We start from the raw sequence: 25,976 nt of genomic DNA, 5'->3' as shown, positions 1-25,976 counted from the left end.
GGCCGGGCGTGCTAGGTCCCGGTTTCTGCACCATCACCATGGGCTCCAGTGAGGAGGCTGGACCAGACAGCACAGCCACGGGAGGAGCTGGAGGAGGTGCAAGCCCCGCCTGTCACCCACAGCCCCCACAACCTCAGAGACACCTGGGCACACGAGAGGCCACAGCAGGCCGTGTGAAAGCCACCACTGTTTACCACCCACCTCGCCAGCTGCATGTGGCCAGCCTAGGGACAGGGTCGACGGCCCCGGTGCAGGCCCGCCTACCCAGGACACACAGGACCACACAGCTGGGATTAACTGATTTATTTCATTGTCAGTCTACAAGTTGCCAATGAGCCAGGCTGAGACCGGGACAATAATACCCTGGTGCTTTGCCCCAAGTGATGCCGTTAGCAAGCAGGTTACTGAGCAGGGATGTGGGGCCATGGGCATGCCAGCTGTGGTCCCTGCTGGCCTGGGTGCCACCGTCCCCCTGGAGAGGAGGCCCCAAGTCACCTGCAGCCAGAGCTGCAGACATCCCTTTCCTACCCTTTCTGGGCTGTGTTCCTTCCCAGAAGAGCTGCTACCACATGTGGCAGGAGAGGAAGGAGAGGGCCTGTGGGCCAGGAACTCCACCTGGTACCAGAGGCCAGGGCTACAGGCTGCAAGTCTTAGACCTACCTGGCCTTGGCCACATGTGGTGGGCATGGCCTAGGCGGTGTTAGCAGAAGGTGTCTGGGGCCAGATGGTTACTGTACAGCGTTTAAAAAGTTACAGGTGGTTAACAAAGTAAAAAACCTGGAAATGCAGATCAGGCACAGGTGCCCCCAGCTGCTGGGCCAGGCCTCGCCCTCAGAGCAGTGCACAGGCCTGCAGGGCGCCCCCCTTGCGGCCGCTGTGCGTGGGCACGGCCTTGCCCTTGCCATAGTAGCCTGTGAAGATGGCCCTGGCCTCCACCTTCTTGGCCAAGCTCAGCACCCAGCGCCCACTGCCCAGGGACAGCAGCTTGCCTCGGGCCAGCTCGCCCACCTCCTCGCCCCGGCTCCCGCCCTTCTCCTGCCGCACAATCTCCAGCAGGTCGAGCCCTGTTTGAACTGGCTCCACGTCGGCCGCGCAGCCCAGGGTGATGTGGGCGCGGCTACCACGTGGCAGGTTATCAGAGGGGGACAGCTTGTCCACATCGTTTGGCCATAGCTGCAACTCCTGCTCGCCCAGCTCCACTCGAGCTCCCACCGTCTTGGGCGTCACAAAGAAGGCGGAGATGGTCAGGGTGAAGGCCCTGCCGTAGGCCTTCTTCACTGCCTGGGGGAACAGGGGCCCTGGGTTAGTGTGGGGAGAGGGGTGACAGCTGGGTTCTATGTCCCCCAAGCACTCCCTCCCACTGCTATTAACCCTGCTGCTGTTTTGCTCCCAGGCCTTTGTGCCTACTATGCCTGGCCTTCATCAGGCATGGCGTCTGTAACCTAAGCCATCACTTGGGTTTGCTGTGGTGCTGGGGACCCAAGATGACAACTGAAAATGTCCAGGCTTTGGGAGGGGCCAGTTGAGAGAGCAGCCCTCAGCATGGACCCAGGCGGAGGTGGGGGCCACCAACTGTGCTGGCCCAGAGCCCATACTCCCAGCAGTCCACGTTGCCCCAGGCCACCCACACTCTGGCAGGGCTCCCTGCGTAGCCCTGAGCCCACTCTCAGCCTGGGTGGCCAGGCAGGTGCACTCACATCCTGAAGCGCATACTCCTCGGCGCCCGGCGCCTTGCCGTAGTTGCAGAACTTGGTGGTGCAGTGCAGCACGCCGGGGGGCCTCTGCCCGAAGTAGGCTAGCAGGTCCAGTTTCTCCCGGGGCTCATCCCCAGGGCCAACTGTGGGGAGATGGGGGGGAGGGGGACCAGTCAGCATGGCTGCCTGCCACTGGCCCCCTGCAGATAGGCTGACCTATAGCCAGACTCACGGTGGGTCCAGGACTGCAGGGCATCAGGGACCTGTGGTGTTGCTCGGCCGTCAGCACCTGCCTAGCATGTGTGCATCCTGAGTTTGATCCCCAGGACCTCAAATCCCCAAACTCAAAATTCCTTAGCTTCACAGTATATCTCATGGCCATCTCTTGTCCCTCCCTTGCCTGGGCTCCAGGGTACCCATGATCCAAGGTGGGCAGCAGAGCCAGAGGACAGAGAGCCCAGCGCCAGCCCAGAGGGGAAAGGGGACAGCAGGTCACGACACTTGGGGTGCTTGGACAGTGCCATGAAAACCAGGGACCTCTGCCATCTGTCAGTCTCGGCAAGCAGCTGACCCTTACTGCACTATGACACGGGCCAGAATGCCTCAGACCTATGGGAACCAGGGGCCACCAGGACCAGAAGTGAGTGGTGACATGGGGATCAGTTCTGGAAGACGGGCTGCTGGTGGGGCTCCTCTCCCAGATGCCCAGCCTCACCGGTGTGTTCACAGTCCTCTGCATTTTCATGCCATCTGCAGGGCTGGGGACGTCCTTCACCTCCCCCGACAGGAAAGGATGCCAGCTCCCAGGGCACTGGCAATTTTGGGGGGCAGTTCTGCCAGGCCCTTTCAAGTTCGATACACTGACTGTTTCTCCAGAGACTGTTAGGACGCCACAAGTGCCCGCACAGCGCCTAAATCTCAGACCAGCAAGGGCAAGGCTTCTTTGACTACCCCACCACCTGGAAAGCCAGGGGCTTTCCAACCAGGTGACACTTCCCCGGAACCGAGCAATCCCACACAGACACATAGCCCTGGATATGTCCCTAGGGAATCTCCACAGCTCAGGACTGAGCATTTTGTTGAGAGCGATTTGACTGAGCGCATAGCATTTTGTTGTAGAACATGAATCTCAATTTGAAGTCTGGTGAGATGACACATGCCTGTCAAGCCCAGCACTAGGGAGGCTGAGGCAGGAGGATCGTTGTTAGTTCAAGGCTGACCTGAACTGCACAGGGAGACCCTGTCTCAAAAAGATGCACACAAGGAGGTTGGGGATTTAGCTCAGCGGCATAAGTACCTGCCTTGCAAGCAGGCGGTCGTGAGTTCGATCCCAGGTACTGATAAAAATGAAAAAGACCAAAAAAAAAAAAAAAAGATACACACAAAAAGGTGAACTTGGTAACACTGGGCCAGGCTCCTGCTCTGTGGCTAATACTGCAGGGTGGCTTTAACCCTGCGACAAAGGGGGATGGCTGTCCAATGCAGCCTAGGAGGGCGCACAAGGGAAAGAGGCTGGAAGAAGAGCTGTGCAGGTGGCCCCTGCTATCTTTCACCCCACTGTCATCCCCAAGGCCACCTCCAGCCAGCCATGCAGCCTCCACCCATCAGATTCCACTGGGCACACATGGCCCTGGTGCCCCATGCTGGGCTAGGACAGAGGCAGACACTGCCCTCCCACCCAGGCCAGGCCACCTACAGTGTCGCAGCTCCTTCTTGAAGGCCTTGTGGTTGCCCAGCTCCTCCAGGAAGACCTGGCCAGCCTTTCGGAGGGCCTCGGAGCTCTTCCTGGTCAGGAACCAGCCAAAGTAGAGTGGCAGGTAGTCCTTCTCCAGGCCGGGCTTGAGCTTTTTCAGGTCGTCAGCTGACAGCTGCCACTGGTTCTTCTCCTTGAGCTGGGCACAGTCCAGCCGCCACGCTGTCTTGGGCTCCACCAGCAGCACCTGGTACTGGTACTGGTCGGCCAGGTCGAAGAGCTGCTCCAGCCGCTCGGGCTCATGGTTGGTGTCGTCCAGCACCAGCACCCGGACGTCGCGGCGGCAGTGGGCAGCCAGGTCCTCATCCAGCTGCTTGTATGCCTCGGAGAAGGGGGCCCGAGGGCCGGGCATGATCTTGTAGGCATCAGCCGACACCAGCTTGGTGCCGTTGCGGTACTTTTCCACGATGGCCTGTGCCAGCGTGGACTTTCCGCTGCCCGGGAGGCCACGCAGAATGAAGAGGGTCTTGCACTCGTGCAGCGCAGCCACAGTGGCCTCATCCTGGAAGAACGGGAACTGCAGCTCGGGCTTGTCTCTGGCACCTGTGGACGACATCTTGCGGAGGAAGATCTTGGGCAGCAACGCGTGGCTCTTTCGGGAGAAGCCCCTGCTCTATGAGGAGGGAGAGGTGACGTCAATCCTGTCTCCTTGCAGTCCCCTAGCCCTGGCCCTGACCTGGTTCGAGTGGGAAACTGGTGCGGAATCCCCTGGCCCAACAGTACTGCCCTGGCTTGTGCAACAGTGGTGCCCCTGTCCTCCCTGTGGCCTGGGAGTCACCCACTGCGTGCTCCAAGAGGTGGCTCTGTTCTGTCCTCGCCTTGCTGCTCTTGGCACCTCTGGTGACGTCCTCCTTGGAGCTGGGCACTACGTACGTCTGGCAGAGCCCAGCTGCCCTGGCTCGAGGGACCCAGGCAGTAGGGGTGGAGGAGGGTCGCCCGAAGATTGTGCCCTTCCCCCAACAATGGCAGCAGTGGATAATACCCTCTTGTCCCCATGGGTGGGACAATGGACCAACAGAGGGCTGCTGGGGGCAGGGCAGGAGTGCAGGGGACAAAGGGCTTCATTCAGCGTGGCCACCTCCTCTTTGCCCTCTCGCGGCCCCCACAAGGCCACAGTCTCTGTGCCTGCCCCAGGCTGGGCACGGGGCACCTGGCCCGCCCGCAGCTGTGTGTCTGCAGCGCCTCTCTGGTCCGCGGTTTCCTGCATAAGCGTAACAGGTGACGCCAGCACCCGCCGCGCTGCGTCCGTACGGCTCCTGCCGACCCAGTCGCGGAGTCCCTTCCCTGTACTCCCGCCGGCCTAAGTCCCCGAGGCCCGCCCGCCTAGTCCTCCCCGAGCGCGCCGTTTCTCCCGAAACTCTGTCCTCTCTGGGAAAGGCCGCTGCCCGCAGCAGCTGGCGCTGGGCCCCGCGCGCGCCGCCCCTCCCGCAGGCCCCGCTCACCATCCTGAGTCGGGCGCCGCCGTCCGCCGCGCGAGCTCTCCGGTCGCCCGCCTGAGCGAGGACTGGGCGGTCGCGGGGCGGAGGAGGAGCCGAGCGCGGCCGCTATGTGTAGCCAGGGGGGCGGGGCGGAGCCTTGAGCGATAGCGCTAGACCGGGGGCGGGGCCTGAAACTGGGCGGGGACCCTGCGTTTGGCCGCGTTTTTATAGCTCAAGAGGCGGGGCGGAGCGGGACGGAACCGGAACGAAGTACGGTGTGGGCGGGGCCGAGCGGAGTGGGCTGTGCCTTCAGCAAGCAGGCGCCCGCTGGCGGGAAATGGAAACTGATTAAGGGAAGTCAAGGGCCCCGGAGGGGGGCAGCTGGTAGACCTGCGCTTGTTTTTTTTTTTTTTTTTTTGCGGTACTGGGAATTGAACCCAAGACCCTCACACTGAACTACAACCTGAGCCCTTTTTTAAAATTTCGAGACAGGCCTCTCTAAATTGCCCAGGCTAGGTTTGAACTTCTACGTGCAAGCCTCCTGCCTCAGTTTCCCAAAATGCTGGGATGCGGTATTAGCAGGCACCGCTTACGCGGGCAGACTTCTTTTTCCTAAATTCATGTTTCATCCCTGAAATCGGGACAAAGTCACCTTTCCCGGGCTAGGCGGGGTCTCAGTTTCAGGGTTTTAGCCGGTCCAAGAGGCGCGCAGCAGGCATCCCAGCACTCCGGGAGGCTGAAGCATGGCTGCAGTTTCGAGCACATCCAGGGCAACTTGGCAACTTAGCCAGGCGCTGTGTCAAAACACAGAGTGACCTGGGGATGCGGCTCATTGTGAAGGCTTCAAGATTAATCTCCAGTTAAACACACACACAAGACATTGATATTTTATTCACGGTCTCCTTTTGCATTTTTACACAAGTTCATGAACTTATTTTTAGTGTCTTGCCATGGAGCCCAGGCTGGCCTGCAATTCAGCACGTTTCTCCTGCCTCAGCCTCCTGAGGGCTGGAACTGTAGCTTGTGCTGCGCATAGAGCCTTGCGCTCCATTCCCAGCACCCAGATGGGCCCTACTCGCTGCACTGCCCCCAGGAAGTGGCAGTGGTATCGCCCGGCCAGCCCCCACCCCGTCCTCTTCCTGGGCCCCCTGGGGACCGCAGCACAGCTTTGGGACCCACCATCTGCTTCCTTCCTCTTTGGGTGGGAGTGAAGGTGACTGCAGGACAGTGTGGCTGTGCCACCCCACGGCTACAGGGCCACAGACACTTGGACTCCAGGGCTTTCTCCTTCCTGCCTTTAGGCCGTCAGGGCTCCCAGAGGGCACCTGCTTCTCCCCCTTGAGGCCGAAGCTTTCCTGCTTCCTGGCTTCCTAGCCCTGCACAGGTCATCCAGCACTCTGGGAGGCTGAGCCAGGCAGGTCTCACATTGAAGGCCAACCTGAATTTAGTGACTTAGCCTTGCCTCAAAGTAACTAAAGCAAAAGGCTGGGGGGGGGGGGAGGAGTAAAGGCTGTGGTTCAATCCCCCACACAGGAAGAAACTTAGAAACTTTAAAAAAGGGTGAGCAGAAGAAAAAGTGCCAGGACTCGGGCTTGTGAAGTGGAAGATCATATTTAATGGACAGACAGTGACAGTGGAGATCGAGGTGACCCAAGACAAGGCCCCCTGAGTTACTGTCCGAAACGAACCCCTGACAATGCAGTCACTCAGAGCCCCGGGCCTGGGCAGCTACAGCTGGCTGTCTTGGGGCCTCTCTTCTGCTCTCACAGCACCCCTTTCCCCAGGGCCCCCGGGAGGCTGCCGGTAGAGCTCTCTTGGCTCTCGCCGCCTTCGAGTGCTGGTGGTACATCCTCTTCGAGTGGCATCCTGTCCTCTGCGGACAGCGTCCTGTCCCCGACGTGTGTCCTGCCCACAGCCGCCACCTCTGCCTCTTCTTCCTCCTCCTCCGCCTCCTCAGCCGTGCTGTCTTGGGCCCCATGCACTCCCACTCCCTGTAGGGCCATCTGGAGCTCTTCGGCCGATGCCCCCCGCCCTGATTCCCTGTCCCACTGTTGCATCACCCGCTCGGGTGCCTCCTGCGAGTGTCTCAGCTCCTTCTTGGCTGGTCCTGGCTCCTCCTGGGTTGCTGCAAGGACCTCATCTGCAAGGACAGGGAGGAGAGGGAGCAGCAGGATACACAGCGAGTCCACGGCCAGTCTGACCTGTATGGTGAGGCCCTGTCTCAGGGTGCAAAATGAGAAACCTGGTGCACACCTGTTATCCCAGCACTTGGGAGGCTGAGGCAGGAGGCTCGCTGCAAGTTCAAGGCCAGCCTGAACTACATTGTGAAACCCTGACTCAAATAAAGACAAAACAGAAACCAAAGCCGTTGGCTGGTGGAGAGCCATAGCTCCCTCCCGGGGGACCTGGCTCCTTGTTGGTCAGTTACAGAGTCACCAAGCCCTTGCCTGCACCTGCCTGGCACTCTTCCCAGAAGCAAAGGTCCCCAAGGCACTTGCTGCAGCTGCCCAAAGTCACAGACCCTGGAGGTGACAAGGTAGAAGACACTGCCACCTGCTGGTGAGTGCAGGGAGTGCCCCTCCTGGAGCACTGGGGACCGGGATCCTGAGGGAAGGCTGGGCCAGGACTGTGGGGGCAGGCCCAGCCTCTCTCTGAGGCCAGTTGCCATGCCTTCTTACCAAGTGACTGAACCCACCCTCTACCTAAGCTTCCTCCCCTCCCCTGTGAGATCCTCCTGCCTCAGCCTCCCAGAGTGGGCTGCAGTGGCCCTTCAGGCCTCTGCCTCCTGAGGCTCTGAGAAAGGAGACAGAGACGCAGTTGGCCCTGTCCTAGGACACTGGCTGCTCTGGTCCGGCTGCTGGCACCACCTCCCTGCTGGCAGACCATGGCATCCAAGGCCCCCAAAACAGTACCAGCCCTGGGGGCTCTAGGGCACAATAGGGGCCGAGGGACATGGGTGTGCTGGAAAGGCCCCTCCTGCCCTGCTACCCGGAAGATGCCCATCCGCAGCCTCTGTCTCCAGCACCTAACCCTTCCCGGCAGGATGCAGGTGTACCATATGTGTTCCATGAACAGCTTTTCTTCTGGCACTGCAGTTGAAACTCAGGGGCTCACACTGAGCTGCAGCCCTGCCCTTTTTTATTTTGCATTTTGAGTCAGGGTCCTGCTAAGTTCCTCAGGCTGGGCTCAAACTTGAGATGCTCGTGATTCAGTCTCCCAGCATGCTGGGATGACAGGAATGCAGCTGCTTGATGAATTCCTTGAAAAACTAAGTAAGTCCCAAGTTTAAGCCCAGCCTGGACCATTTAGCAAGATCCTGATTCTAATAAAAAGGGGCTGGAGCTCAGTGTAAAGAACCTTGGTTCAATCACAGGACCGAAAAAGGTGTGATGGTGCACATCTGTAATACCAGCACTTGAGAGGCTGAGGCCTTGAACTTAAGTTCAAGGCCAGCCTGGGCTACATAGCCAGGCCTTGTCTCAAAAAACAGAAACGTAAAAAGGATGAAGGGGAGGAGGTGTCAGAGGGCAGCTCAGTGGATAGTGCCTCCCTTGGCCGGGACCCTAGGAGAGAAGGGAGAGGGGACCCCGAGCCTCCCCTCGGTCCAGGTCTCACCTGTGACTCTGACTGTCTCCTTGTAGTTGGTTTTCTTCAGCTCCTCAATAATCCCCTTGTTGGCGTCATCCAGGGCCTGTGGGGCGGAGACACTGGTGAGCTCTGGTATTTTCTTTTCTTCAGTGCTGGGAACTGAATTTGTGATAATCCTGCCTCAGCCTCCTGGAGTGCTGGGATGGCAGGTGTGGGACTCGGTGAGCTCTCTCCACCTCTTTGGCCCTTGTGTATCCCCCTTTGCACCCAGGCCCCAAAGACCTCAGTGTGAGCTGTGGTCCCCTTTCCTTCTGCCAGCAAGGACCCTGACCCTAAGGCTAAGCTGGCTGCGTTTCCTCTGCTTTGCAGTTGTTTGGAGGGGCTGAGGTTGACCTAAGCCATATGGCCCCAAGTGTCACTGTGGCACCAGGTGGTGGGAGTGGCAGGTGTGGTTTCAAGTTATGCTACCTCCACCTGCTCTTGGCCTCCTGAATGCCTGAAGTCCCAGGAAGGGACAGTGGAGGGTCTGGCCCCTTCAGAGTGGCTTCCTAGGGCCATGTAATGTCCTCAGGGGCCTAGATGGGGTCTCCCTATGCTCTCCACACTGGCTTTACAGCCCTATGCTCAAGCAACCCTCCTGCCTCAGCCTTCTGCATTGCAGCCAGGTCCTGAGAGCAGCTTCTGCCCTCTCCCTCCTTAAGGTCACAGAACCCGCCAGGATGGTTGCCTGAGCACCCAACTGTCCTCTTCTGCGGCAAGATGCCAGCCTTGGCCCCTGGAAGCTTCCTGAGGGAGGTGAGGAGTTGGGGACCTGTCACATGGGGAGTCACCAAAGGCTAGCAGAGCCTTTTATCTGCCCTCAGCCCTTCAAGGTGACCCCATCCCTCTTAGGAGACTACGCTGTCACTCTGTGTCCCCTGGTGCCCCGTCCTAACCTTTCTACTGACACCAAGCTTCCTGGGGACCTGAACCCCAGCCAGACCCAGCCCAACCCAGGCTTGGGCACTCTCTTTCCCTTTGGGTTTTCTGAGACACAGTCTATGGCTTTGAACCTCTGGCAACCCTCCTGTGCTCTGGGATCACCGGCGTGTACCACACTTGTCTGCAGGGCCACCATGGGAGAGGACTCAGCAACCAACATGTGCCCCGTAGCGAAGGTTAAACTGAGGCAGCCTTAGGGAGAGAGGGCAGTGGAGGCCCCGCCCACCACAAACCCCGCCCCTCACGCTGATGATGGCCTGCTGCGCCTCCTGGTTGTGCACCAGCTTCGCCCGCTCCAGCGCCTTCTCGAAGTTGTTCACCGCTGACTCGAAGTCTCTCAGCTTCACTGGGGCAAGGGAGGAGCCACAGGGGGCGTCACCCTGTAATCCAGGGTCGGCCCCGCCCCTCAATGGTCCCGCCCCTCGCGGCCTCCACCCCGGAAGTGCGGCCAGGCTTGGCCTGAAGGCCTGGGGCCAGGTCTCTTCAATGCCCCACTGCGCATCTGGGGTCCCAGGGAGGGGCCACCCTGCTGGTCCAGCTCTCAAGTATTTCCTGGGGTTAAGGGGGACCCAACACTTTGTCATGGACATCCCCAAATTTCAGAAACAGCCAGGTGTGATGGGTACAGCTGTCATCTCATGGGCACCACAGTCCACCATAGGCAACTTACACCTTAACCAGACCTTAACTGTAAACAGAAAAATAGATAGGGCAGAGGTGCAGCTCAGGGCAAAGGCCCTGGCTTCTATCTCCAAAAAAAGTCCATCTCGCCCATGTGTGGCAGGGAAGATCAAGCTCGTTGGGACAGCCTGGACTCTGGCCCACAGCCTGCAGGGCCAAGGCCCAGGGATGCACAGACCCGCACGCACATCCACACTGGCTGTGGTCAAGAGCCTGGCGGCTTCTTGCTACTAAGAGCCCAAGGTGGCACCTGCCAGGGCGTGGGTGTAGCCATGCCCAGCTCCACACAGGCTCCCACCCTGGGCTTAGCTGCATAGCTGGAGGGGTCACAGGCCCACTCCAGAAGCTGAGGCAGGAGGACCTCAGGCGTTTAGCAAGACCTCATCTGAAAATGTTGGAAAAGACGGGGGGGGGGGGATATGCTCAGCAGAAGAACATCTGTCTACTGGGACCAGGTCCAGGGTTCCAAACCCAGCATTTGTATAAAAATTACATCAGGCCACTGACATGGGACAAAGCTCCAGCACTAGAGCTCAACCAGACCAGGCCCAAAATCAAAGTGGAGCCCAGAATGCTGGTGAGCGCCTGTCATCCCAGCACTCGGGAGGCTGAAGCAGGAGGGTCACCATGAGTTCAATGCCAGCCTGGGTTCCAGCCTGGGTTTGAGCAAGACCCTGCCTCAAAACTCCCAGTGGAGTCACTAACGCTGAGGTTCCATAGCACCAAGATGGACCGAGTTGTTTATCTGACCTTTCACAGGACAGGCCAAGGCACATAACACCCACACCACCCTGCCCCGCCAACTGCCACTAGCAAAACTTCGCTGCCCCCTCAGCCTTGATCCTTGTACAGAGAGGAAACCAGTCTGTTTCTGTGCTGTTTCCCTGCTCGCACCTCACAAGAAAAGTAACATCTATGTACATTTATGTCTTATTGTAAATTTTTGTCCTAAGACAAGGTCTTGCGTGGCTGCCCAGGTTGGTCAGCAATGGCTGCATTCAAAGAGATCCTCCTGTCTGAGTGTCCCCAGTAGGTGGGACCACAGATGTGCCCGGCTCTACCCTGATCGATGTTCTGTGTTTCTGCTTCCATCAGACCTTTTTTCTTTTTTTCTTTTTTTTTTTTTGATACTGATCACTGAACCCAGGTGGGCTGTCTGGCTCGGGCTACCTTGTGCTTGGGCCACCAGGACACTGGCGTTCAGCTGCCACTCAATGTCACCCTCCTCCTCAGCAAACTGCAGCGACCTCTCCCCGTAATACTGCGCCTGCAGGGCCTGATCCAGCTCCAGGTAGCAGCGGCCAATCTCATGCAGCAGCCAGGTCTTCTCCAGCGCAGTCTTGGCCAGGGGGATCTTCTCCTCCCACCTGGGGGAAACTGAGTCAGTGCTCCTCCACTGCCCCCACCCTGGCCCAGGATCAGGAGGAAATTCCTCTAGCACCAGGCCAGGAAGGCTGGGCAGTGTGAGCACAGAGCAGAACTATGGAAGTGCTGGGCATGGTGGCATGGGCCTTTAATCCTTCTCCACAGTCAGAGGGCTGAGGCAGGAAGAGCTCTGAGAGTATGAGGCCAGCCTGAGCTACGCAGTGAGTTCAAGGTCAGCCTGGGCCACATATTGAAACCCCATCTCAAAGCACACCCAAAAAAATACATACATATATACACACATACATACATATATATGAAAATCAACGAGAAAAAATATTCGAAGGAAAAGCAAAAATACTGACACAGATTGGAATTACTGCCTGGGGTTATAGCTCAGGTACAGCACCTGCTGGCAAGCACAAGGTCCTGAATTCAGTTGCTAGTACCAAAAAAACAACACAAAAACAAAGTAGAATTACCACTTGTCTTTGGGTAGCAGGGCTAATTCTGCTTCTCTCTCTCTCGCTTTCTCTCTCCCCCTCCCCTTTTTCTCTCTCTCCTTCTCTCTCTCTTTTCTATCTCCACTACTGGGCACTGAACCCAGACCCTCACACTGAGCTGCCCCCGCCAGCCTTGCGGTAGGGTCTCACCATGTCTTTCAGCTGTGCAGGCTGGACTTAAACCTACAATCCTCCCTGACTCAGCCTCTCCGAAGTCCTCCCTGCCTCAGCCTCCCAGAGTGCTGGGATTCAGATGTTCGCCAACACGCCCAGCTCTGCTATGTTCCTGTTTCTCAGGTAATGTTCCACCAGTAAGCACATCACTGTTATAAAGCAGTTTGGGATAAGGGGGTGCTGGGGGGGTCCACACTGACCCTCCCCCGTCCGCCAACAGACACCAAGGGAGCCAAAAAACCAAGCCACACAGGCTGCCGCTGCTGGGAGCAGCCAATCTCCTAATGTCAGATGACTTCTTCCCAGGAAGCACAAACGTGGCTGAGCCCAGGCTGTTCCCCTAGATTTGGGCCTGGGCCTCCCATTGTGCCCTGCTGGGCTGACCCTGTCCCATGACACAGAGGGACACACAGCCTCGCCAGAGCCCACAGCCATGGGACCCCAACTCCTGAGCCTGGCCTGGGCCTGCGGCAGCCTGGCTTCTAGGAGAGGTAAAGTCACTTCCAGGCCTATTTTCCAGGTGGCTCTGATCGCAGAAAAGTGTGATTCATTTGGGGAGATTTGCGACCCTCCTGCCTCAGCCTTGAGTGTCGGGGTTATATCGATCTGACCTCACTTCATGGAGGCCTGAGTTTAAAGTGGTTTCCGGGGCTGGGGGTACCAGAGCATCTGTGTAGGTTTAAACCCAGCGTCAGGCCCAGGGGCTGCCCTGAGCACCCACTCACGTGTCGATAGCCTGCTGGAATTTCCCGATTCGGGCAAAAACCCGGCCGATATTGTCCAGGGCTCTGGATTTTGCGTCAGGGAGGTCACTGTACGGAGAGAGTGGAGAATTCCACTCACTGGGAATCCAGGAGTGAAAACCCTGGCCTCAGGGACTCTGGGACTCAGGCTCCAGCCTGGGGAGAAGGGACCCAGGTCAGCAAGGCTGTGGTACACGGGACTCCCTCACAGGAACCCGCCTGCCTCAGCCTCCTGGGAGTCAGCATGCGGCCAAGGCTGTTCTCCCAATGCTGCCAGGGGGCTGGAGACCCCGGCCAGGGGGAAGGCAGGCATTGATGTCCAGTGCCAGGTACTGTGCCATGACCCAGGGGCAGTCCTCCCTCGGGGCCTCGGGGCCTTGGGGATAGAAGCCAGGGAGGCATCAATCGGGGAGTCCTGGAGCCCCCGAGCCCCAAGCTTCTGACCCACAGTCGCTGCAGAATTGGGGGCCCCAGAGCAAGATGGGGACTCCAGAGTGGACAGCACAGGGGCCCCACAGCTGCAGGGCCGGGTCCAAAACCCTCTGGCTCAAGGCAGTGCCTATGCGGTATACTAAATCTGCACGGCTCTGTGACACAGGAGACTGAGAGCCACACCTGGGCTCTTCACTTCTGGCTCCGGCCCTGGGGACTTTGTCCCACTCCACGTTGGCCAGTGTCCAAGCCAGGAAGGACAGAGCCAGGGGGACACCTGTAGGCTAAGTGTGGCTGTGGGACAGTGCAGCGTGGGCTGGGGGGGGGGGACACGTGGCAGGGGCAGCGTGCAAGGGAAGGTGGGGGCAAGAGAGGAGGGGACCAGCTGTGGGGGAGGGGAGGGGGAGGCGGACGGGCACCCAGGAAGCCAAGGCCTGCAGACAGGCCCTTCCTCCAGCCTACTGAGTCCCAGGGTCACGGTTGTGGCCCACCACTCTGTGGGTCCCTTCCCCCTGGGCTGTTGTGATTTTTGGTTGTTCATTTGCCTTTATGGGGATTGAACTCAGGGCCTTTGAACTGAGCCGCATGCCCAGCCCTTTTTATTTTTTTGAGACATGGTCTCGTTAAATCACTAAGATGACTGACCAGGCTGGGTGTGAACTTGAACCCTCCTGCCTCAGCTTCCTGAATGCTGTAATGACCTCTCATGGTGCTGGGCTATTTTGTCCACTTGATGAGTCTGATCAGTCCACAGACTCAGTCCACAGACTGAGTCTGCAGGTGGAGGTGACCAGGCCAAGGCCCCGAAGCAGGCCGGGATACATTCCAAAGCCTAGGTGGCCCATGGAGCCCAGCACCCAGTCATACCCATTTCTAGGGACCGGCTCCCCGGCCCCTCACCGCAACCCCTGCAGGCCACCTCCAGGCCTAGTGACCCTCTCAGAGAACTGACCGCTGTGTCTGCTCACTGCTGCATCCCCCGTGCTGGCAGTAGCAGAAATGTCTGGTGACGCATGCTTGTTGAGATGATGCGAGAATCAAAATAGCAGGCGCGGTGGTACACGCCTATCAAACTGCATGAAAAGGGCTGGGGACGAGGGAGGCGCTCAGGATGGAGCTGGACGGGCCAGGACTCACTGCTCCCGGGCGATGTCCAGGTCCCGGCGGTGGCTCTGCAGCGCAGCGGCCGTCTGGCCCAACTCCAACTGCGCGTTTCCGATGCAGCTGTGCAGGTTGCCCAGCAGCTCGTCCCTGTTGGGCACTTCGTCGCAGCCCCACTCCAGCACCTTCTTCAGCACCTTCTCTGCCTTCTGCAGGCTGCTCTCTGCGCTACCGCTGCTCAGCACTGGGGACGACACGTGGGGCTTGAGGCTCGGGTCCCCTCCCCCACCCGTGCCCGTGCCCGTGCCCGTACGCCCATGCACGCGCACGCACACATGTCGATGTCCTCCAGGCTCTTGAGCACAAAGTGCACCGTCTGTGCTGGGGTCCGTCCGCGGTCCCGCAGCCAGCGGTCTCGCATCAGCTTCCGGTCGCGCTCACGGGCATAGATCGGCTTCTGCTGCTGCCAGAAGCTGCTGCGCGTGTCCAGGTAGTTGATGCCTGTCAGGATGAGGTCCTCCACTGTCACGCCACTCCGGATGGTGCCCCGGATGAGGTCTGCGAAAGACGGACTAGGCTGCCCAGGGCCGCCAGCCTGAGCGCCCTGCTAGGCCCTTCCTGGTCAGGAGTGCGGGCGGGCCACTCCCCCGAGGCTCCCCGGATCTTGGGGTTCTACCCTTTCCAGCTGCATCATCAGAGACCAGTCTGCACCAGGGAGCATATTGGTGCACACCTTTCTCCCAGCACTCTACTTGGGAGGCTGAGGCAGGAGGATCGCCAAGAATTTGAGGCCAGCCTGGCCAGCCTACACAGTGAGACCGTGCCTCTAAGGACCTTTCCACCGGGACGCAGCAGCCAAGGCTCCCGGGCAGGTCTACCTGGGGTCCAGCCGGCCCCCTCCACCCAGGCCCCTGGCGCTAAGGGGCTGCACCTTCATCAAGCAGCAGCCTCTCGAGGTATTCCTTGTCCACGTAGAGCTCGCCCAGCAGCTGGCGCACTGTTTTCTCGCTCTTGAGCGAGCCCTTCCGCTTTGACTCCCGCTGCACCTGGTACCGTAGATGCTTCACCGGTTGGGGCTGTTGCTGGGCCTTCATGCTCTGGGATGGTGACACTGGGCTCACACAGGGACATGGCACCCATATGCCCCAGAGCCCGGGTGTCTACCTGCCTGCCCCAAGAGCCCCACAGAACAGGTGCACCCCAGGACTCCACACAGAACAAGGTCCCCCGCCCCAAGCCTGGAGACCTGAGCCGTCTGGGACCCACAGCTGGCATGCCAGTGCCTACCTCAGCCTGCTTACTCAGGAAGGCCAGGTCCCCTGTGTTCTCCAGCTTGATGGAGGAAGGACCTGCGGACCAGGGGTGTGGCTGATCTGCCCAGTCTCCTGGGACCACCTGTCACTTCTCTGTGCCTGCCTAGCCACACTGCCCAGCAAGCACTGCTGGGGACTGGGGAACCCCTGGGCGGCCCCTGCAGACAAGGGCCAGGGCAGCCGGATTTCCAAACAAAGCCTGTGCCCCTGCGCCTAGCACACCGCGCTGACCCCATCTCCCCTGCCCCAAGGAGTCACTGCTCCGGGCAGAGCCAGCATTTGGTTCACCAGGCTGAGGGAGGGAGCAGAGGACAGTCTTGGTCCACTCCAAGACTCTAGGCTTCAGTGCCCTTGGAGGAAAACCAGGACCCGTTCCTAGCCTCTGAACATCAGCCACACCAGGCATGGTGGCACACGCCTGTTAGCCCAGCACTTGGGAGGCTGAGACAGAGGATTGCTGTGAGTTTGAGGCCAGCCTGGGTTACACAGTGAGTGCAAGTCCAGCCTGGACTACCAAACGAAGCCCTGTCTTGGTGACAAAGAAAGAAAGAGAAACCGAGCAACAGTCAACTGGAGAACGAGGCCCTCGCAGGTCCGGAGGAGGCCGGCACCCAAGCACACTGTACCTCTGGCTTCCTCTAAGCCTGGCCTCCCAGAGCCCTTCTGACCAGGACATTGGCCACGGCCACTCACTTCCCACCGAGTTGTTGATGGCCTCCTGCGCTTTCTGAATGCCCACTTTGAACTCGCGTTCTGGCCGCAGCTTGTACCCCCGGTGATAGAAGACCAGGGCGAACTCGAAGTCCCCCATGGTGTACAGCGTCTCCGCCTTCTGCAGAATCCCCTGAGGGACAGACAGGTGGATTGGGTAGGGTGGCAGTGCCCCAGGAGGGGGAAGAGCATGGGGGATGTTGAGGGGCCAGGGAGGAGGCAGCTGGCAGCATCAGGGCCCAGCTGTCACCAGAGGCCACAGCAGCCGAGACAGCGGGATGGCCTCCTCCCACCTTGCAGAAAGTTGGGTCGCTCTGGAGTGAGGCCTCCGCGTCCTTCAGGGACTTCGCCAAGTCCCCCATCTTCAGGTAGCACTTGGAGCGCGCCACTAGGCAGTTCTTGTCCCCGCTCTGCAGGTGAAGAGCCTAGGGAAGGGACCAAGCTTGGCTTCTGGGAAGGGCGGCCCAGCCCTTCCATAATGGCAGGTGACCCCAGAGCTGGGGGAGGGAAACTGCATTTTTTGGGGGGGTGGGGACAAAATCTCACTACGTAGTTCAGGCTGGGCTTGAACTTGCAGTGACCCTCCTGCCTCAGCCTCCTACGTGCTGGGATGATAGGTGTGTGCCACCATACCTGGCTCTTCAGAATACATCTCAAATGCTAAGGAAAGCAAAAGAGAGTCTGGGACAGTCTGCAAGTTGAATTATCCGTGCTAATAACTTTTTCTTTTTTGCCTTTTTGGGGATGGAACAGAACCCAGGGCCTTATGCTTGCTAGGCAAGCACTCTACCACTAAGTTACATGCCTGGCCCAAGATTTCACTCTTGTTTTCTTTCATCCTTTTTTCTTTTTTTTTTTTTCCCATATGGGGTCCTGCTATGTAGTCTAGACTGGCCTCAAACTCGTGATGATCCTCCTGCCTCAGCCTCCTGAGTGACAGGCACTATCATGCCTTGGTTTTTGGATTTGGTTGTTTTTTGTAGAGAGGAGGTCTTCTTACATTGTCCACCTGGTTTCAAACTCCAGTCTTCCTCCTGGCTCAGCCTCCAGAGCAGCTGGGATGACAGGTGCACATCACTGTGCCTGATTTGAGCTTTCTGTCTTATTTAATGCAGCTCACAGAGCTATCGCCACTGCAGCATCAGGCTCAGGAAACTGAAACTGTGGCGTGGGCCCCAGTGTGGGGACAGCCCTTCCCCAGTCCCTGGCCCCTCTCTGCCCAGACCCTCACCGCAGCCTGGCTGCAGTCCTCTCTGAGGCCCAGGCTGCAGCTGCCCCTGCCACGGACCTTCCCACTTTCCTAAGAGGCAGAAGGAGCTGCACCTTTCCTGGAATGGGATGCTCTCCCCACCACCTGGCCTGGAGGTGCCAGCAGTTTCTGCCTGGCTTCTTCAGAAGGGATGTGGCCCAGCAAGAGGCTGGTGACCTCGACCTTTGCCCACCAGGTCTGGGTCTGGCGTTACCATGGGGTGAGTGATTGACCGGGACAAAAGACCCTTTGGCTGCCAGCTGCCTCCTCCCTGGCCCCTTAACACCCCACCCCGGTGTGGCTTTAGCAGCATCCTGTGAGCCGGCTCTACTTGGAGGGAGAGGTGACCAGAGCTGGGTACGGAGTTGGGGGCCCAGCATTTCTCTAGTATCTGTGAGGCCAGGTGGAGCCCGGGTCCTCTTCCTCAGCACAGGAAGTGGCGTGAGAACACCCCATCCCCCGTGCTGACCACAGCCCAGCACTTCGGTCCGCCCTGAGTCCAAGCGCCGTGAGTCCAAGCACCGAGCTCCGGATCCTTTCTCTGCCGCCGCCGGCGAATTTCGTGAGTGACCTCTGGGTTCAGCCCTGGGTTTCCTCCTCAGGAAAGTGAAGCAATAGCGGCAGCTCATCCGGAGAGGGAGGCAGAAATGCCTGGATCTGCACCCGTTCACCGGAAGGGAGGTGTGTAACACCTGCCGAGGACGCCCAGCATTGGAAAATGAGGCTGGTCCCTCGCTGGGAGCGCTATGCTGCAAACCTGCTTGAGGGGTGGTCACACCAAACCCTCAACCTGATTTTACTAAGGTTTTATAATGACACTATTTTTTTTTTTCTTTTTCCTTTTTATCGGTACCGGGGATCGAACTCACTACTGCCTGCTTGCAAGGCAGGCGCTTATGCCGCTAAAGCTAAATCTCCAGCCCCGACACTAATTATTTACCGACCACTTTCTTCCCATAAGCAACTGTGTGCCACAGACTGGGCAGCCTCCACCCACAGCCTGCTGGCCGATGACGAGAATGAAATGGAGGCTGCTCTGTGAACAGTAGTCACGAAACATTTAAATAAAAGTAGAGAGAGAGATCACTGCTAATTCGGAGAAAGAAGGACGCAAGTAGACATTGACCGGAAATGAGCCAGTGAGGGGCATGGTGGTGCACACCTGTCATCCCAGAACCCTGGAAAACTGAGGCAGGAGGATCCTCCACTCAGGCCCAGTCTGGGCGACTTAGTGATCTAATGAGATCCTGCCTCACAGTAAAGAAGGGGCCAGGTGTGAGGATGCAGGTCAATGGGAAGGCCCCATTGACCAGGGTTCCCCAAGCCCGGGGCTTGCCTGTGACTGGTCTTATCACTGAGGAATCGGAAGGAAGTACACACAGAGGATCCTGTGGCCTGGGCAGGCTCAGGGCCCGCACTGCTGGGAGTCCAGGCTGCCGCGGATGGAGAGATGAGCAGCCACTCACGTTGCTGAAGCTTTGGGCGGCCTTCGCGAACTCCCCGCACAGGTAGAGCCGCTCACCCTCGGCCATGTAGGAGGGGAAGGTGCTGCGCAGGACCTCGGCCTCGGAGTCTGCCATCGCAGCCGGCCGGGGGACGCGGGAGCGGAGGGAGAAGCTGCAGAACTTCAGCCGGGCTTGTGGAAGCCCCGTCTCCTAGCAACCAAGAGACGCGGACTGACTTCCGCCTCTGGCAGGCGGGACGTTCCATCCCGGCCACGCCCTCAAGGCGTGCGCATACGCACATGCCACCGCCTCGGGGCGCTCGGGGCAGCTGGATGATCAGGGCGTGGCCGGGTCTGCGGAGGTGGCAGCGCCACCAGCGTGTGGGCAGCTTGCGGGCCAGGCAGCCGTGACAGCCCGGGGGTGAAGCAGAGTGCCTAGAAGGGACGAGCCTCTTAGAGGCTGGGCGTGCAGGTGCAGAACAGGCAGCTGGTAGCTGGTAGACGAAGCGTAGCATCTCCGCTCTCTGTTTTCTCTTTTCGGGATTGAACCCAGGACCTTTGCACTGAGGCGTCCCCCCTCCCCCCGTTTCTTAAATGTTGAAACTGAGGCGCAATTGCCTGGACTTGGCTCCACCTTACAGTTCTCCCACGTCAGCCTCCCACAGTGCTGGGATGACAAGCCTGTGCCACCAAACCTGGCTCAATCATTTTTGTATTTGTCCGTTTTATTGCCTTAAAACTTTCGGTCCGATGCTCTCCCTCTCGCCCTCTCCCCCCCCCCCTCCTTCCTTCCGAGACAGGGTCTCATTGTGTAGCCCAGGTTGGTCTCTAACGGCAGCAGTCTTCCTGCCTCAGCCTCCTGAATGCTGGGAATTCAACTGTCTCTCACTCAGGTAAAGATGACAGTTCTGGAACCTCACAGAATCAGTGAGATACCGATCAATCAGAGCAAGCCAGACAGGTTCATCCGCCCTCCAGATCTGCACCTGCAGCCTGTGCCTCTGCGCCCCTTTGCCCTAAAATCCCAGAGCTACCCAGTGTAGTGATGCATGCCCTCGGAGGCCGAGGCAGGAGGAGGATCACTGCGAGTTCAAAGCCAGCCTGGGCTACACAGTGAGATCCTGTTTCAAAACAAAACAAAACAAAACAAACAAACAAACAAAAAAAAAAACGCAGCTGTATCAGCTCCTCAAAGACAGGCTGTGAGGTCTTGAGTGTCTTTGTCCCTCCCAGTGTGGCTGGTTGACTGTTGGTCCTTGTGCCACGCTGTCTCCTGGGTTCTTGGGAGCCACATCTGGTCTGTGGGGACCCTCGGCACTGGGAAATTCCCCCCCAAATCTCCACGCATAAGACTACAGAGGGAAACTGGGCATGGTGGCACACAGCTGTCATCCGAGCACTCAGGAGGCTGAGGCAGGAGGGTCATTGTGAGTTTAAGAGCAGCCTGGGCTACACAGTGAGCTCAAGGCCAGCCTGAACTGCTTAGGGAGACCCTGTTTCTAAAAACCAAAAAAAAAAAAAAAAAAGGGGGCTGGGGATTTAGCTCAGCGGCATAAACGCCTGCCTTGCAAGCAGGCAGTCGTGAGTTCAATCCCTGGTACCGATAAAAAGGAGAAAAGACCAAAAAAACAAACAAAAAAAAAAGTGCAGAGGGAAATGATTTCAGATTCAACAGCCAGGGGACCCTTGGAGGGGCCAGCTTGCTTGGGGAAGCGTGTCAGGCACAGAAGGTTCAGGACAATAGGGTCTCCCTTCTTCTTCTTCTTTTTTTTTTTTTTTTTTTTTTTTTGTCTTTTTCGTTTTTATCAGTACCAGGGATCGAACTCATGACTGCCTGCTTGCAAGGCAGGCGCTTTTGCCACTGAGCTAAATCCCCAGCCCCCGGTCTCCCTTCTTTACAAACCTGGGACCTATATAATCTGCAGAGGAAAATCAAAGGTCAGTGGCAGTCACCCGGCAGGCAGGTGTTTCACAGGTGGGAAGGGGTCTAGAAATGGAGAGCGGCGAGGAGGAAGAGAAATGAAAGGGCCTAGGATTCAGTGTGTCCCAAATGGGTACTAATTTTAAAAAAAAATTTTTTTTAAAGGGCTCGCACTCCTGTAATCTGAGTACTCAAGAGGCTGAGCCCAGAGGATTGTTGAGAGTTTGAGGCCAGCCTGAACCACAGTGATACCCTTACTCCAAAATAAAGAAAAGGTTTATTTCTTTTCTGTATATGAAATTGCTATTCATTATGGCACTATGCACTTATAAGTAAGTTAACACAAGGGCCTCTTGCAGGAACCATTGAATGAAACCAAGGTTTCTGTTTATAGATAAGAAGAAAATTCTTTCTTTCTTTCTTTCTTTTTTTTTTTTTTTGGTACTGGAGACAACCCAGAGCCTTTGCATGGAGGCATAGCCCAGCCCTTTTTTATTCTTTATTTTGAGACAAGGTCTTGCTAAGTTACTGAGTTGCCCAAGCTTGAGCTAGGAAGCCTCCTGCCTCAGCCCCCCAGTGTGCTGGAATTACAAGCATGTGCCACCACTCCCTGCTGAAAATTCTAAATATTTACTTTGTCATTCTCACCAGTGTGTGCTTCCAAGGGACCAGACTTGAGATACCTATAAGAAAACAGACAGAGTATTAATGATGAATGTAAATATCCTTAGGGGAAAAAAAAATGGAACCAGGCATCCCTGTAGTCCCAGCACTCTGGAAGGCTGAGGCAGGAAGATCACCAGGTTGTAATCGAGCCTGGACAATTTATTTAATTAGACCCTGTTTTTTTTTTTTTCAGATTTATGTATATTTTATGTATAGTTGAAGGTTTTCTTTAGACTCTGTCTTAAAAAAATTAAAAAGGGGCTGGAGATTTAGCTCAGCGGCATAAGCACCTGCCTTTCAAGTTTGTGGTCATGAGTTTGATCCCTGGTACCAATAAAAAAGAAAAAGACAAAAAAAAAGGAAAAAAATTAAAAAGGACTGGAGCTACAGCTTGGTGTCAAGACCCTGGGTTGCATTCCATCACTGACAGCAAAAGAAGAAACTAATTTAAATAGCCTGAATGTAAAGTACTGGACAGGGCAGGAAGGCAGGACACAGAGCAAAGGCCAGGTCCCTGGCTGTGGTAACGGTCACATTCATGTTAAGCCCGTCTGCAGAGGCACTGGGTGCATGCAGTTTATGGAACGTTAATTGCACCCTAGTGAAGCTGGTCTGGGACGAGTGAGGTGGGCCTCCTAATGACCGGTGCTTCTCAGCCATGGATGAAGTGCTGCCAGAGCCACATGGTCCTTTTCTCATTTCACCATAAAACATTCAGGCTTGGGGCTGGGGATTTAGCTCAGCGGCATAAGCACCTGCCTTACAAGTTGTGTGGTCATGAGTTCGATCTCTGGTACCAGTAAAAAAAAAAAGAAAGAAAAGAAAAGAAAAGAAAACATCCAGGCTGCTAACCAGCAGGGCCTCAGGCTACAGCGTCAGGGCCCAGCTGCACTGGTCTGTGCCCCAGGTCTTGGGCGCTGGGAAGCCACTGAGCCCCAGCCCTGCTCGGGTCCATGCCACTGCTCTTTCACTTAACTTTGATTTTTCATTTATTGAGAGAGGGTCTTACTGGGTAGCTCCTGTTGGGCTCAAACTTGTGGGGATCTTCCTGCCTCAGCCTGCTAAGTGCTGGGATGACAGGCTCTGCCATGGAGGTACTGATAGCGCCTGGGGCAACACGTCCTGGGCTGAGGGCCCACAGACCCTCAGTGATCTTCCTAAAGTCCTGGTGGTTACACTGGCCTGACAGGGGCAGTGACCTCTGCTCTTGCCTGGCTTAAAGAGAATTTCCAAATCCAGACCTGGCAGGAGAAAGCAGCAGAAATCCTAAAGGACAAGCAGGAATAATAAAGCAGCACAATAAGGCTGAGTGAGTCGCATGGACTGGTCCAGGGCCGAAGTGTTCACAAGAACAGGTGGGGGCCGGTACAGATTAAAAAAAAAAAAAAAAAAGAACAGGGCAGGGCAGGTGAGAGAGCAGAGCCAGTGAGGGTGCCTTTCCTGGGGCCTATCACCCTGTCCCTGGGAGGCTGAGGCAGGAGGATCACTGTTTTTTTTTTTTTTTTTTTTTTGTCTTTTTCCTTTTCCTTTTTACCAGTACCGGAGATCGAACTCACGACTGCCTGCTTGCAAGGCAGGCACTTATGCCGCTGAGCTAAATCCCCAGGATCACTGTAAGTTGAAAGCCAGCCAGGAGGAGGACATGGCAAGAAAAAAAAAATCAAGGACAGAGGTGTTTCAGAACTGGGCACTTGAGCAGGAATGTAGCTCAGTGGCACAGTGCCTACCTGGCAAGTGCAAGGTCCCGAGTTCAATTCCAAAAAAAAAAAAAAGAACTGGACGTACTCAGAGCATGTCTATGTCTCCTCTCTACCGTCTCACCCTTGCTTCCACTGTCATTCTTACTTGCTTTCTTTTTTGATTTATTTTTTGTTTATTTTGAGACAGGGTGTCTCACTATGTGGTTCGGGATGGCTTTGAACTTAGTATGTAGCTCAACCTGGCCTCCAGCTTGCAGTTATCTTCCTGCCTCAGCCTCTGGAGAGTGAAGGTCACAGGTATGCACTACTGCATCTTCCTGTCCTTTTTTTTTTTTTTGGCTTTTTGCTTTTTATCGGTACTGGGGATCGAACTCACGACTGCCTGCTTGCAAGGCAGGCGCTTATGCCACTGAGCTAAATCCCCAGCCCCTGCCTGTCCTTTTATTTGAGAAATAGAGTTTCGGGGCTGGAGATTTAGCTCAGCGGCATAAGCGCCTGCCTTGCAAGCAGACAGGCAGTCGTGAGTTCGATCCCTGGTACCGATAAAAACGAAAAAGACAAAAAAAAAAAAAAAAAAATAGAGTTTCACTCTGTAGTCCAGGCTGGTCTTGAACTCCACGGTAATCCTCCTGCATCAGCCTCCCAAGTGATATGTGCCAGCACACCTGGCCTGGTTTACCCTTTATGTAACCTCCAACCCAGTCCAGAAGCAGAGTGAGGAGAGCCGAGAACAGGGAGGCAAGGGGCTGGACAGAGAGATGGGGCTGATGGGTAACAAAAGTCTCCCTGGGATGGCTGGAGTGAGGGGGGCTAGGGCACTTAGGGTGGGCACCTCATCCCTCTGGCCAGGACCTCTCCATTCTCACCATTCCAGCAGTTCCTGTCAACCCTACCCTGGAGCAGTCAAAAGGGGACATCTGTCAGGGGACTGCCTTGGCAGCGTTTACGGAGGACGTGCTGCGTACCAGATTCAAAGTGCTGCAGAAACCTGTTGCTTCAGGCACCGGAGCACAGATGCCCACAGAATAAAGTGTGAAAAAGAATGCAATTGCCCTCAGGCGGGGTGGTGCACCCCTGCCATCCCAGCAACAGAGAGGCTGAGGCAGGAGGATTGTGGGGAAATGGAGGCCAGCCGGGGCTACCCAAGAGAGACTGTCTCAGAGAAAAACTGCTGCTGCTGGAAGACAAAGCAAGTGTATCTCACATTTGTCTACTGTGCTGCCTACGGTAACATAGTAACAGTCTGTTATCCTCCTGATGACTGTGTCCCCAGCAGTGAATCTTGTCGCTGCACTGGGCTCCCTGTCATCTGGCCCAGGCGGATGCCACCCAGCTGTTTTTTTTTTTTTTTTTACCCAGAATACTGTGCTGCGGGGGGAGGAGCTTGGTGGGGACAGGGCTTTCCAGGACACCCCCCACCCCACCCGCTCCTTTTCTGCAGTAAGAGGGAAAGCAAACCTAGAGCTGCTATTTTGTTTTGGGGCTGTGGGGCAACAGTCTTATGTAGTTAGGCTGGCCTGGAAATCATGAAGATCCTCCTGTCTCAGCCTCCTGAGTGCTGGAATGGCAGGTGTGGGCCACTATGCCTGTGGGAGCTGCTCTTTATAAAGGCTAAAAGAAATGGAAGAGATCAGAAAGGGCATGCTCGGAGTGGGAGTGGGGATGGTTTCGTCTGCAAGGCTGTCGCACGACTGTTCCTAGCCACGTATGACCAGAATGCCTGGCAGGGCTGCGGGCGCTGGGCTGACTGCAGCACCTGAGCGCTGCGGGTCTTAGGTTCCTGGCTGCCTGGCAACTTGTTTTCAGCAGCACCGAGAGCCTGGGCTCTCCAGTTCGGGCTGACACAGTGTCCTCTCTCTGCAGGGAATGGACAGAGGTCGGGGCAGGGCTGGGTAGTCAGACTGCAGGAGTCCGGCCGGGCAGGAACCTCTCACCAGCCGCTGCTCAGCCCTGACCGGCAGAGGCCAGCAGGGGCCAGCAGCGGCCAGGACCTGGCTGTGACTGGCTGCCTTCTGGCCCCTCCTCCGGTCACCCTGTTTCACCACCTGATAGCGGAGTCACAAATTCAAGCCCCGCCTGTGCAATTTAATAATCCGTGACATCTTGTCTCAAAATACAATATAAAGAGGCCGGAGGACAGATCTCACATGCAGGCCCTGGATTCACTTCCCAGTGACAAAAAACAAAACAAAACAAACAAACAAAAAAAGAAAAGCCGGTGTCATCCACTGAGTTTGACACGGCCGATTGCAAGTGCAAGGCTGCGGAAGTCTCATTTTCCCCCGTGGGAGGGAGAAAGGGAGGGCCAGGTTCCCCAAGCAGCGCGAGGCCTGGCTTGCAGCACTCGCTCGGTGCACGACCCCACCCAGCAGCGGGCAGCCCAGCCCCGCAGCGATCAGACCACGGCGCCCGGCCGAGCAAGGTCTGTCCGCGGAAGCCCCGCCCATCTCCCCACCCGAGGCCCCGCCTACTCTGGTCTCCCAGCCTTCGCGGGAATGCTAGACTACAAGTCCCAGCAGCCTCCAGGAGTCATCATTGG

At 57.0% G+C, this 25,976-nt stretch overlaps 2 protein-coding genes across 4 annotated transcripts; both read right to left on the bottom strand.

The window, feature by feature from the left end:
* Window positions 1-288: 288 nt before the first annotated feature.
* On the bottom strand, window positions 289-5,072 carry Cnp (2',3'-cyclic nucleotide 3' phosphodiesterase). The gene is made up of 4 exons (XM_005002442.4): window positions 4,890-5,072; window positions 3,391-4,060; window positions 1,698-1,837; window positions 289-1,281 (listed from the first exon to the last, which is right to left on the bottom strand). The coding sequence occupies exons 1-4, from the start codon at window positions 4,890-4,892 to the stop codon at window positions 832-834; spliced, it is 1,263 nt and encodes a 420-aa protein (XP_005002499.1). The 5' UTR covers window positions 4,893-5,072; the 3' UTR covers window positions 289-831.
* Window positions 5,073-6,457: 1,385 nt separating this feature from the next.
* Odad4 (outer dynein arm docking complex subunit 4) lies at window positions 6,458-19,388 on the bottom strand. Of its 3 annotated transcripts, none has more exons than XM_063251563.1 (12): window positions 19,173-19,388; window positions 16,751-16,882; window positions 16,440-16,590; window positions 15,721-15,782; window positions 15,365-15,530; window positions 14,767-14,934; window positions 14,470-14,677; window positions 12,883-12,969; window positions 11,286-11,482; window positions 9,680-9,780; window positions 8,481-8,556; window positions 6,458-7,005 (listed from the first exon to the last, which is right to left on the bottom strand). In XM_063251563.1, the coding sequence occupies exons 1-12, from the start codon at window positions 19,284-19,286 to the stop codon at window positions 6,629-6,631; spliced, it is 1,839 nt and encodes a 612-aa protein (XP_063107633.1). In that variant the 5' UTR covers window positions 19,287-19,388; the 3' UTR covers window positions 6,458-6,628. The 3 variants fall into 3 exon arrangements, with proteins under 3 accessions (XP_063107633.1, XP_003467164.1, XP_063107634.1); XM_003467116.5 differs by having other exon boundaries at window positions 14,767-14,991; window positions 19,173-19,387; XM_063251564.1 differs by lacking the exon at window positions 16,751-16,882 and having other exon boundaries at window positions 14,767-14,991.
* Between the last annotated feature and the right edge of the window lie 6,588 nt (window positions 19,389-25,976).

Source organism: Cavia porcellus, unplaced genomic scaffold, assembly GCF_034190915.1.
Source record: "Cavia porcellus strain 051 isolate PalLab524CR breed Dunkin Hartley unplaced genomic scaffold, mCavPor4.1 scaffold_6, whole genome shotgun sequence".
Lineage (NCBI taxonomy): Eukaryota > Metazoa > Chordata > Mammalia > Rodentia > Caviidae > Cavia > Cavia porcellus.
Note: the sequence above shows the minus strand (reverse complement) of the source record. Positions and strands in the feature narration are given on the sequence as shown.

Bases quoted from the DNA above. Each gene is read 5' to 3' on its own strand.
- Cnp (XM_005002442.4), bottom strand. The intron at 1,838-3,390 runs GTAGGTGGCCTG...ATCTCCCCACAG, and splicing joins CAAGAAGGAGCTGCGACACT to TTGGCCCTGGGGATGAGCCC. The intron at 1,282-1,697 runs GTGAGTGCACCT...CTGTTCCCCCAG, and splicing joins AGGAGTATGCGCTTCAGGAT to GCAGTGAAGAAGGCCTACGG.
- Odad4 (XM_003467116.5), bottom strand. From the start codon at position 19,286: ATGGCAGACTCCGAGGCCGAGGTCCTGCGCAGCACCTTCCCCTCCTAC. The intron at 15,531-15,720 runs GTAGGCACTGGC...TCACCATCCCAG, and splicing joins TCCTGAGTAAGCAGGCTGAG to AGCATGAAGGCCCAGCAACA. The intron at 7,006-8,480 runs GTGAGACCTGGA...CTGTCCTTGCAG, and splicing joins GGAGACAGTCAGAGTCACAG to ATGAGGTCCTTGCAGCAACC.